Source organism: Ochotona princeps, chromosome 14 (genome assembly GCF_030435755.1).
Source record: "Ochotona princeps isolate mOchPri1 chromosome 14, mOchPri1.hap1, whole genome shotgun sequence".
NCBI classification, from domain to species: Eukaryota; Metazoa; Chordata; class Mammalia; order Lagomorpha; family Ochotonidae; genus Ochotona; species Ochotona princeps.
The window spans coordinates 17,578,997-17,591,779 of record NC_080845.1 but is presented as its reverse complement, the minus strand read 5'-3'; the positions used below and the strand labels follow the sequence as shown (position 1 = coordinate 17,591,779).

The 12,783-nt window shown below is 44.9% G+C and overlaps 1 protein-coding gene across 1 annotated transcript in view; it reads left to right on the top strand.

Annotated features, from left to right (window-relative positions):
- Positions 1-12,783, top strand: part of SNX30 (sorting nexin family member 30) — a 96,821-nt gene that overhangs the window by 48,706 nt on the left and 35,332 nt on the right. Inside the window, exon 3 of the mRNA XM_004580903.4 lies at positions 4,892-5,002. Within this exon, the coding sequence (XP_004580960.1) occupies positions 4,892-5,002 (111 nt within the window). The remainder of the gene's footprint in view (positions 1-4,891; positions 5,003-12,783) is intronic.

Here is a 12,783-nt window from a genome sequence, read left to right as displayed (position 1 = left end):
GGCAGGGCTCTCCAGCTGCCCGCTTCATTCTGTTGAAGCTTTGATTCACAAGTTTTAGTTCATATTCTTGATGGCTATAGCAGGATAAAGTGAAGACCTCGCTTTGCCTAAATTAAAGTGAGCTAGGGCTGAGAACTAATGTAAACCAAGAATTTTCTGGGGCCAGTACAGTGGCATAGCAGGTTAATGTGCCTGTAGCACTGGCATCCTATATGCTGATTCAAGTCCTGCTGCTCCATTTCTGATCCAGCCTCCTGTTAATGAGTCTGGGATAGCAGAGAATGGTCCACGGCTTGGGCCCTTGCACCCACACGAAGGACTCAGAAAAAGCTCCTGGATCCCAGATTCTGATCAGCCCAGTTCTGAGCCTTGGAGAAATGAACAGAACAGTCCTGCTCCCTAACAATGGCCTGAGAAAAGCAGTGGAAGACGACTCAGGAAGACGATTCAGGCCCTTGCCACCCATGTAGAAAACCAGGATGAAGCTCCTGGCATCCTCCTGGACCAGTGCTGGCCATTGCAGCTATCTGGGAAGTGAATTAGCAGATGGAAGACCTCCCCCTCCCTGCACTCCTCCTCCCCCCACACCTCCCTCTCTGTAACTCTTCGTTAATAAATAAATCTTTTAAAAAATGAGTATTTTTGTTTGTTCCTATAAGAATATTGTGTTGAGAATGATAGGAAATTTAGAACTGAAGGAAAGTATGAGGAGAACAGGTCCCCTGGAATAAATATGCCATCGTTTCCTTGATGGTTTTTACATGGCTGACATTTAGGCTGCTTCAGTTGCTCTGTCATTTAGAATAACATTGTAATGGAGATTGTTACACACATATCCTTAAAAGTTATTTTCCAGTGGTTAGTTTCCTACAAACGGAATGAAAGGTAAAAGATAGAAAGCCATAAAAAGTGTCTAGGTGGATACTTTAATAAACTTGCAGTAGTAGTAACTCTTAGGAGAAAGAATGGATGAAGTTTGACCAAGTAATTAAGAAGAAATTTTAGGTCTGCAACGCCACTTGGAAATTATGCTAGGCAAGCAGCAATAGAGTTGACAATGGAAAGGACTTGGGTCAGGACCTGAAAAGAGGGTCTTGATGCAAGGGAAATGCATGGCCAACAAATGTGTGAAAGGGTGTTTAACCCCAGCAGTTATTAAAAGTTACAAAGTAAAAGGGGGGTGATTTGGCCTTTTTCAGATTAAAGACAGCTAATTCTGGGACAGCTGTGTTTCTGGGAGCAACTTGTAAATTTAAGCTATGTATACCCCTTTAGTACAATAGTTTTTTAAAAAATTGTTATTTATTTTTATTGGAAAGTCAGATTTACAGAGAGAAGGAGATAAAGAGAGAAAAATCTTTCATCTGCTGCTTTACTCCCCAGGTGGCCGCAATGGCCAGAGCTGAGCCTATCCAAAGAGGCAGCAGCCTCTTCCGGGTCCCCCATGTGGGTGCGGGGTCCCAAGGCTTTGGGCCATTCTCTACTTCCTGGACCATGAGCAGGGAACTGGATGGGAAGTGGAGCAGCTGGGACGTGAACTGGCACCCATGTGGGGTCCTGGCACTTCAAGGCAAGGATTTAGCCAGGCCCCAACTGTTTTATCTTTAGGAATTGATTGTAAGGGTATTATCAGCAGATAGGAGCCCTGTAGTTTACTGTTGCACTGTTGATGGATTAAAAGAATTACCTGGGGGATTTGGTTTAACTATGGTCCAACTGTCCACTGGAATAATAGTAAAATATGCTATATGCCAATATATATCTAACCTATTAATAATAATGTCATAAATCTGAGTTACTGACAAAGATGTTCAAGATGCATTAAAGATATATAGAAAATGAGGGGGTGCAGGGGATACAGCTGGTAAACCCAGTGGGTAGGCCACTACCTGGGACTCCTACAACCTGTTAGTGTGCACCTGTTTGAGTTCCAGCTCTGCTTCTGATTGCAGCGTCCTACTAACGCGTACCCTGGGAGGCAGCAGGCTCCCAGATGGCTCAGATACTTGGGGTTATGCCACCCACAGGGAGGCCTGGGTGGAGTTCCCGACTCATGTCTTCAACTTGGCCCATCCCTGGATGTTGAGGGCATCTGGGAAGTAAACCAGTAGCTGGAAATCTCTGTGTGTCTCTTTGTCTTTCTTTCAAATAATACTGATCAATAAAATTGATCAAGAGGGCCTGGTGCAATAGTGTAGTGGTTAATATCCTCGTCTTGAACGCCCCAGGATCCCATAAGGGCACTGATCCTAATCCCAGCAGCCCTGCTTCCCATTCACCTCCCTGCCTGTGGCCTGGGAATGCAGTTGAGGAGGGCCCAAAGCTTTGGGACCCTGCACCTGCATGGGAGACCCAGAGGAAGCTCCTGGCTCCTGGCTTTGGATTGGTTCAGATCCAGCCGTTGCGCTCACTTGGGGAGTGAATCATCGGACGGGAGATCTTCCTCTCTGTCTCTCCTCCTCTCCTTATATCTGCCTTTCCAATAAAAATAAATAAATCTTTAAAAAATGATCAAGAAGAAGTGAATGAATGAATATGCATTAAAATGTGCAAGAATATAAACTATATTGTATTTTTTCTCAGTTTAGAACACTATGATTGATATCCTAAAATTTTACTTATGTATCCTGAAGTTTTAAAAGAAATACATTCCATGAATAAATAGAAGGGGGGAGGAAGCCAGTTCCCCCCAAAATGAAGTTGATTGTGACAAAAACAAAAGATGTGTTTTATCAAAAGGCTTTCTGTAGCTACCAAACACTGATTTCAAGTTCAAATAGAATGATCATGTGAACTGTATACTTTGTGAAATGGATGTGAGAGACATAATGAAGGGAAATTGACAGCTGTGGCATTTTGAGGAAGGCCAGGAGCACAGCTGTCTGCCAGCTCTGTCTGCAGCGAAGCTTCATTCATCACCCGGCGGGCGAGACGACCTGTCCTGGGCCCACAGTCAGTCACCTGCAGGGTGTCCCATGGAGCCTGCTGGGAGGCGGGGTGCCGGGGAACATCTGCAGGAATGACCTTGCCCACTATCCTCATGGAAGAAGCCAAGGCTCATTGAGGCTTGATGGCATCTCAGGGCGGGGGTCCTCCCACCAGGCTGCTCCCCTTGGTCATGTCCAAAACCCCCCCTGCAGGGACTTGTCCCTGGGTGTCACCTTCCCTCGTACACCGCTCCTTCGTGCCTTCGTTAAGGGGAGTCATCTAATCACAAAAGAAATCGAATGGATTCCCCTGTATGTTCCCGCTCTGCCCAGCGCTCTGCTCCCCAACCTCCGTCCCAGCACAGGGGCAGGTTGGGATTCATGGGGTGTGTTAGTCGTAGGGGGGACTTCATCCAAGACTGTATTTTCTACTGTTACATTTTTGCAGACTTCAGTCACAGCTTTTTGTGAGGATGAAACTATAATTAAAAAATGTCTTTAGAAAGATTTGGGTTAGTGGGGTAGCATAGCAAATCCTCCACATCCCATATGGGTGCTGGTTCATGTCCCAGCTGCTCCATCCAGCACCATGCTTGTGGTCTGGGAAAACAGCAGAGGATAGCCCAAAGCCTCGGGACCCTGCACCCATGTAGGAGATGTAGAGGAAGATACTGTATCCCAGCTTTGGATCAGCTCAGTTCTGGCCATCGTGGCCATTTGGGGAATGAACCTGCAAATGAAAGATCTTTGTCTTTCATTCTGTAAATCTGCCTCTCCAATCAAAATCAATCTTGAAAGAAGTTTTAATTAGCATGTGAGAGCATTCACTGCTCTCAGCTGGTCCACTCCCCACATGCCTGCAAGCCTTGGTTCTGGTCAGAGCTGCAGCTCATGATGGATAATGTGATCGAGGTTTCCCCACAAGGTGGCAGCAACACGGTTACTTGAGCCATCAGCACTGCCTCCCCGGGTCCTCACTGCAACGATGTTGGAGTCAGGGATCAAACCCTGCACTCCAGTGTGGGACCTACACAGCGTAAACACCAGGCTGATTGACCGTTTCTGAAACTGTCACAAGGTCAAAACTGTTGACTGCTTCTTTGATGAAGGAGCCTCGTTCATGTATTAGTAAGATGTTTTTGATACTGTCCATTGGACTTTTTCTAATCAGCAATCGTCTCACAGGAGAAAATGGGTTAACCTGAGACATGATTTTATTTCAGCAATGTAACGAGTAAAAATGTTATTTTGATGTGCATCAGCAGAATCTTACTTAACGTTGGTTTTCATCAAAGTGCTATAATCACAGAAAATGCAGGGTAGGGAATAAGGTGATTCACTTTTTTTTTTTTTTTTTTTTTTTTTTTGTGGCCCAGTGGCTTTTGGTGTTTCTTTCTAGCTTTGTTGCTCTTGTACATCTGAAATACAGCCTAGTTTCAGGGTTACGGCTTTGGCAGGACAGAGCAGATGATGCAAGGCTTCTCTTTCCGTCTAACCTGCCGCTCCACAAGCCGCAGGCAATCTCCAAGTTTGTCCATCGCCCCACTGCCTTTGGCAGAATTTGTCAGCATTTTTGGTGGAAGGTGGAGACACGGGTTCAGCCTTAGCAGCAGTATCCGAAAAGGAATTACTCTGCTAGAAGCACGTCTGAGTGGGGCTTGGAGGAAATGAATCAAATGTGGTTATATAACTGTGAGGAATAGCTGGATTCCATTTGCTGAGGGGTGGGGGGAGAAGAACTCTGGCTTTTTCCTGCCTTGGAATCCTCTCGGGCCCAGAGAAGGCAGGCTCTGCCTCACATGTGTGGGGACTCTGCCATCTGGCAGGTGCACCTGGCTGAGAGGGAAGTGCGTTCTTGCCCAGTTATTTACTCTGAGAGGGCCTTTTCCCTTCCCTTCAGTCAAGGCCTGCTATTGTAACCTTATGCTGCTTCTTTTTTTCTTCCCATGTTCTTTTTTTTGCAGAGTACTCGGGTGGAGTTTGACCTGCCGGAATATTCTGTCCGTCGCAGATACCAGGATTTTGACTGGTTAAGAAGCAAACTCGAAGAATCCCAGCCCACGCATCTCATTCCCGTAGGTAGTGAGCCGTTATCGTCCCTTTCCCTGCTTGGCCCATGCTGTCCTTGAAGATGGTCACCCCACCCCAGCCCCTAAAATAACAGATGCAGTCAGCCACGTGTTTTATGCCAGGTTTGCCCATCACATGTATAGGAAGCATGTTTATACAAACACAGTGGTGTGGGGTCCCTCACCTTTGGGGTTTTGGTGTTTGGCTGCACAATTGTCAGTTTTTGGGGTGAGACTGGGTAGATAACTTTTACTTTTATTATGGTCATTTGCAGGGGATGGGGAGTTCTGTAATTCTTATTGAGCCTCTTGAGAGACAGCAAGTCAGAAGCGAGTCTTCCTGGAGCTGTCTTCCACCTTCCCCATCAGCCCCCAACCTTGAGGTCCGCCTAGCTGCACCAGGCAGCAAGCAGCTGGGCTTTCTTGACACATGACGGACTCTGGGATTAATAGACCCACTCTCACTGCTGCCTCCCAGGGTGCGCACTGGCAGGAAGCTGGAGTCAGGAGTGGAGTGGGAGTGGAACCCAGGCCTCTGACATGCATGCAGTGACTTCACCACAGGCCACACGTCGACCCCAGTCTCTGTCCACACCACACACATACCTTTTCTTTTTTCTTCCTTCCTTCCTTTCTCTCTCTCTCTCTTTTTTTCTTTTAGATGACCTTAGTGGTTTTGAGGAGCATGCTTCAAAGAGATTTTATAGAATACAGACATTGATGGTGTCTGTTATCTCCTAGTGGTTTGACCGAGGTCATCTGTTCAGGGGGGAAAACCACAGTGGTTAGGTGTCATTCACATCACATCACAAAGATCAGATCAGATTACATCACCTCACAAAAATCCCACCCCACCCCACCCCATCCCATCCCATCCCACCCCACCCCACCCCACCCCACCCCACCCCGCCCCACCCCACCCCGCCCCACCCTACCCCACCCCGCCCCACCCCACCCCACCAAGGGTTACCTTAGTCACCTGACTAGAAGTGATGCCTGGCAGGTTTCCTCTTCCACCCCCTCTGTGTAGTTCACTTCCTTTCCTTACCGTGTTCATTGTAAGGGAAATATCACCCTTTAAATACTGCCCTCACTACGTATCAGGGTAGTTGTGTGCCCCCTCCTGGCAGGTAGTGCATGTGCCGTGTAGAACTTGATGGCAGATCAGACAGCGACACCTGCTGGTGAAATGTAGTGACCCTGGTCCGTGGTCGCTGAAGCAACAACTGAGAGAATGGAGGAGGGTGTAGAAGGCCAAGGGTGGAGCCTGAGTGGTGGAAGTGGGAGGGAGGAGGGTGCTTCAGACGCAGGCAGAGATGGAATTCCTTTCTGAGTTCTCAGGGCTCACATGCTTTCCTTGCTGGAGACAGATTTAATACAGGAGAGCATCTCTGCTTTAAATATGAAAGTCAAGCCAGAATCAAACTCCCCATTTCCCATATGAAATCATTTTATAGCAGCTTTGCTAGGCGATGTCTCTGTTTTTAAGCATTGACCTCATGTGACTCTTTCTCCTGGCTCTGGTGGATGACCTCACAGAGAAACAGAGGGGGGAGGTAAGGGGTTATGGGACAGACAAGGCGCCCCTGCCCTGGAAGCTTGGTTCAGATGGAGGCCTGGTGAACGGGCAGGTGTTCCCTCCACGTGCTAGCCTGTGTCAGTGCTTCTTGCCCTGTGTCATGTCCTGCTGCTTGGATGGGTGAGATTTGGACCATGTAGGCACCCTCGGCAGACACTGCTTGTCTCAATCCTTGGCTCTTCAGAGTCATGTGGCTGTGACCATCCGTGTACAAGTTTTTCTGCAACACGTGCTCTCATTTTTCTTGGACACATACACCTAGGCGTCGTATTGCTAAGTCATCTGTCCCTCAGTGCAATGCTTGGAGGCACTGCCTGCTTCCCAGCATAACTGCAGTGTTCTGCAGCACGTGGAAATTCCAGTGTCTCCACAATTTTGGTTCATCCCAGTTAGTATCTGTGTTCTGGAGGACAGCCTCCTGGTGGGTGTGGAGCGGCATCCCATTGTGGTGTTAACTCACATCTCATGGTCTAGCGTTTTTCCTTTTGTCTTTTGGACACTTGTTTGAATGTCTTCCCTGGAGAAATAGGAGGGACCCTCACATGGTTCATGGAGAAATAGAATTCAAAGAGACACATGTAATCGTTGTTTCTTAGCATTCACCCCATCAAATTAAAGTTACTTTTTCTAAGCAAAATATCAGCTGTTTTTAAATCCATCCTGAAAAACACTCTAAAGGTCCTAGGAATTACACCACATCAGTAGTTTTTACATGAATTCACAGAAGAAAATGGGGGTGCCCTTTAATGATTTTCTGTTTTAGGATCTGGAAGTAGAAGTGGAAGGAGGCCAGTTGGGCCTGCAAGTGGATGTCTCGTGATTTCTCACTGCAGCTTTTCCATCAGTGCCCTTATGTGCTGGGAGGAAGGAGCAGGAACGTTGTGCTGGTAGGAAGGGAGTCTCCCATGCTGCTTTTCTGGGTATTTCACTGCTGACTTTGTCAAAACACTTTCTCAGTAAGCAGAAGTCATCGTTGTTTGGCCAGAAATTTAATTTTTATTTTTATTTTTTGGAAAAGAAACATTCCTTGAACATCCCCTGAAACACCTGTCAGTCTTGGTCTTGACTGGCTGCCCTTGTCCTTGATGGGATATCCTCGGCCTCCCAGTAGCCCTTATTTTGGTCATGCTTCGTCTTTGGAACTACACTGGTAAGACTGTTCCAGATGCTTCAGGAGCTGCTTCCCACTTACTTACGGAAACTGTATCGGCAGCTCTGAACTTGTCTGCAGCTGGTCTGAGCACAGGGTTCGGACACCTGCCAAGCAAAGAGTTCGTTTCGTTGGAACTGTGATAGCTGAACCATCAGAGATGTCCCTGGTGTTGGCTGTTGTTGCTGCTGTTAACTGTCCATCATCCTCTCTCAGGGCAAAAACGAGATCAGTGTTTCCTGCCAAGAATGCAGTTGCTCATTGCAGGCTTCATCGTCACATCACCTCGGCCTTTCTAAAATATTTTTCTATTATTTTTTTCCATTATTTTCTAATATATTTTCTCTAATATTTTCTAAAAACATTGTGGATTTTTATTTATTGAATTTTTTAATTTATAAGACAAAGAAAACATCTATCCGGTGTTTTACTCCTCAAATGCCTGTACCGGTCAAGCTGGGAACCTTGAACTCAGTTCATGTCTCCCATGTGGGTAGCAGGGACCCAAGTGCTTGAGCTGTTCTTTGCTGCCTCCCAGGGGGTGTGTTAACAGGAAGCTGGGTCAGAAATAGAGGAGCCTTCAATCATTAATATATGGCTGATTAGAGTTATAAGCCTGTTTGGATTATCCTACAATTCACAAAGTTCTGTAAAATCTCACTTGAATAGTATAAGCTGCTAAATATAAATATGAAAAAAAAAACGCAAGACAGCTGAACAGTACCCTACAACCATTTTACGGTTTACAGCAGTCAGTTATGTATAAACTAAAATTGAGATGTCAATGAAGTAGTTACAGGATTTGGTTAAGAACTTGCATTTTCTAACACATGTTAGTAGCATGTTAGTTAGCTTCATCATGTTGTAAATTTCCATTTTTTCCATGTTGTTGACTTAGTATTGTGGCTTTTCATTTAATGGGAGGTATAGTAACTGTTTATTGGAGACTATCATATCTAGATGTGAGGATATTTTGCCATCTCTACTTTCAGATCAAAGATGGCTCCCAATGAAACTGTTAAATTTATTTTGACAGTAAGATGCTGGACTCTCTGCATGGTCCATGCCCACAATGATGGAATTATGACTGTTTATGAACTATATTACTGTAATAATATAGAGGAAATCAATATGGGGGGAGGGCTTGGAGAGGGGCTAAGGGAAATCCTAGAGCCTATGGAACTGTGTCGTAAAATGAAACAATAATAATGAAAAAGAAATAAATAGAGGAGCCTAAACTTGAATCAGGCACTCTGATATGAAAGGTGGCAGCTTAATAGCTGTGCCAAATGCCGGTCTCCATCTTGTCCCCTTTTAGAACAAGTTACTGATCAATAAACAAGTTATTTATAAACTGCTGATTTGAGGGGGTGGTCCAGCATCTTTCCAACCAAGCTTTGCCATCAGTTTGATATTTGTTGTTGCTTAAGTTTTAGCGCAGTTCAAGTTGCTCTGATGGGGAGGACACTTTTCACACTAGTGTGTCATCTTTCATGCCGCAAACTAGCTCCTGTTCATATGTGTTAGAACAAGTTAAATGTGTTTATTTTTATGCAGAAAAACAAATGCAAAGCTTTTTCGTAATTCCCGTTTTTCATGGTTTTTGAAGACCCCCAGGTCTATTCAGATCATTTGACTCTTTAGATATTGGTCTGTGGGGTGCGCTTTTAGCCTGGTAATGAAGATGCCAGAGAAGATGCCCACATTCCACCGTAGGGGGCCTGAGTTTGGTACCCAGCTCGGGCTCCTCACTCCAGCTTCTTGCTAATGCAGACCCTGGAAGGCAGAGGGGGTAACTAAGGTCACTGGGCTCTTGTCATCCTCGAGGAAGACCTGTTCCTGGCTTCGGTCCAGTCCGTCCCTCTCCACTGCAGGTATCTGCGGAGTGAATGGGAACTCTGTCTCTCTACTGCCCATGTTCAAAAATGAGTTGTCTTTTTATTATTGAATTATAATAGTTCTTTATGTGCCTAGATATAAGGCCCTTACTAACTATATGATTTGCAAAACATGTTCTCCCATTCAGTAGGTTGGTTTGGTTGGTTGCCTCTCTGCTTTCTTGATGGTATCTTTTTCTTTAAGATTTTTTTTTTTTATTACAAAGTCACATATACAGAGAAGAGGAAAGAGAGAGAGGAAGATCTTCCATCTGATAATTCACCCCCCAAGTGAGCGCAACAGCCGGTGCTGTGCTGATCCAAAGCCAAGAGCCAATAACCTCTTCCAGGTCTCCCACACGGGTGCAGGGTCCCAAAGCTTTGGGCCATCCTTAATTGCTTTCCCAGGCCACAAGCATGGAGCTAAATGGGAATTGGAGCCGCCAGGATTAGAACTGGCACCCATATGGGTTCCTGGGCGTTCAAGGCAAGGATTTTAGCCAGCGGGCCCGGTCTCTTTTTTTTTTTTTTTTTTTTAAAGATTTATTTATTTTTATGGTATCTTTTGAAGTACACAGATTTTCAGAATCCTGATGAAGTTCAGTTTTTTGTTTTCTCCAGCTTCTTGTACTTTTGGAGCCATAGTAAAAATCACTGCCCAATTCAGTATCTGCACCTGTGTCCTTTTCTAAGTATTTTATAGTTTTCACTGCTTCAATTAGATAGTTAATCTATTTTGTGTTCATTTTTAGACATTAAGTTTTCATTCCTTTGAATGCTAGTGGACTGAATGTCTTCCCATGGCTTTTTGGATATTGACATTTGTTTAATGAATTACTTCTTGATTTCTCTGTTTTGTTTTTCTGTTAGTGCTAACTCAATTGGAAATGCATTTTTTTTTTCTTGAAATGTCATTGGTTTTAGACTTGGGTCCATTAATAATAAAGCCATTTTTTTTCTGTCCTTCAAATTCATCTTTCCTTTATGATTTCTGGCTTTAAATCCTTTCTCCCCATTGAACATTAATTTATCTGTGTATTTGGGAGGGAGGGGGAGAGTGGAAACAGGCTCCTGTTGCTGGTCCCTTTCCCAAATGCCGTAAACAGCTGGATTTGCTCCGGGCCCGAAGCTGGGAGCGGGGCTGCAGCACAGGCCTCCCACACGTGAGTTACCTGTGCTGCCTGTGTGGGTCTGTGTTAACTGGAGGTTGGAGCTTGGGAATAGAACTGGCGTCTAAACTGCTGGCCTACACACCTGCTCCTGACACCTGTCTTTAAACCTAAGTGGTAAAGAACCTATTCTTGTATTTTCTTCTATTATGTTATGCCTCCATTTTTAATTTTAATTCTAGACCTTACTGTGATATAAAGATTTTCTTTTTTCAGATGGCATATGCATTATTTCAGAGCCACTCCAGACAAATCCATTACTGGTATCGTAATTCATGTATCCCTCTTTGGTGGGTGTTAGACTCAGGCGTTCCTGGGCAGCATCCGAGCCTTTCTGTTCAATGACATCTTTAACCATTGTCATTTGAACTGTCATCACTCGACAGCACGTTTCAGTATCTGATTAGATAGGTTCTCATCTCTCTCCCCACCTTCCCATATAGTTTGTATTTAAAACTTTTCTATTTCACACATCTTTTTCTTTCCAAAGATGTATTTATTTGAAGGACAGAGTTACAGAAAGAAAGGGAGAGACAGAGAAAAAGAGAAATCTTCCATGCACTACTTCATTCCCGAGACGACCGCCATGGCTAGAGCTGGACCAGGCCGAAGCCAGGAACTGGTAGCTTCTTCTAGGTCTCCCACATCGGTGCCGGGGCCCTAGGATTTGGGCTGTCTTTGCTGCTGTCCCAGACACATTAACAGGAGCTGGGTCAGGAGTGGAGCAGCGTGGATTGTAACCGGCGCCCATTTGAGATGCTGGCATTGCAGGTGGCATCTTTACTTGTTAGGAAATAATCTGTAAAAACTCTGATTTAATTTTTATGGTTCCTTTAGTTGATTAAACTGTAAAATAAAAGACATGAACACATTGTATCAAAATGGTACCTGTGCCACCATGTTCATAGTGGAACTAGTCACAGTAATCAAAATATGGAATCACTCAAGATGTCCACCACCAGATCAGTGGATAAAGAAAGTGAATATTAGTTAGCTGTGAGAAAGAATGAAATTCTGTTATTTGTATCAGACTGATTGTACTGGAGGACTTCATGTTGAATAAAGTAAGCTGAACACAGATACCACATGTTCTCCTATACATGTAGGATAATAAAATCTTTTTATAAAAAAATAAAAAACATTAAAAATGCCTGTGTCAAATTTACTCAGTGTTCAACTTTGTTTTAAATTTTTATCAGACAAATTGGACTTAATTTTAATGATGTGTGAATATTTTTAAATTTGAGTGAATTTTTTTTTTATTCATTTTTTTATTCATTTATTCATTTTATTACAGCCAGATATACACAGAGGAGAGGAGAGACAGAGAGGAAGATCTTCCATCCGATGATTTACTCCCCAAGTGAGCCGCAACGGGCCGATGCACGCTGATCCAAAGCCGGGAACCTGGAACCTCTTCCGGGTCTCCCACGCGGGTGCAGGGTCCCAATGCATTGGGCCGTCCTCAACTGCTTTCCCAGGCCACAAGCAGGGAGCTGGATGGGAAGTGGAGCTGCCGGGATTAGAACCGGCGCCCATATGGAATCCTGGGGCTTTCAAGGCGAGGACTTTAGCCACTAGGCCACGCCGCTGGGCCCAAATTTGAGTGAATTTGAACATCTTTTCCTTTTTTAAAGATTTATTTATTTTTATTGCAAAGTCAGATATATAGAGAGGAGGAGAGACAGAGAGGAAGATCTTCTGTCTGATTCACTCCCCAAGTGACTGCAGTGGCTGGTGCTGTGCCAATCCGGAGCCAGGAGCCAGGAAGTTATTCCAGGTCTCCCACGTGGGTGCAGACTCCCAAGGCTTTGGGCCATCCTTTTCTGCTTTCCCAGGCCACAAGCAGGGAGCTGGATGGGAAGTGGAGCTGCCGGATTAGAACCGGTGCCCATATGGGATCACGGCACATTCAGGGCGAGTGCTTTAGCTGCTAGGCCATGGCGCCGGGCCCTGAACATCTTTTCATTTGATTCTTGTTTATAGGCCTTGACTGTTTTCTTGTTGACCTA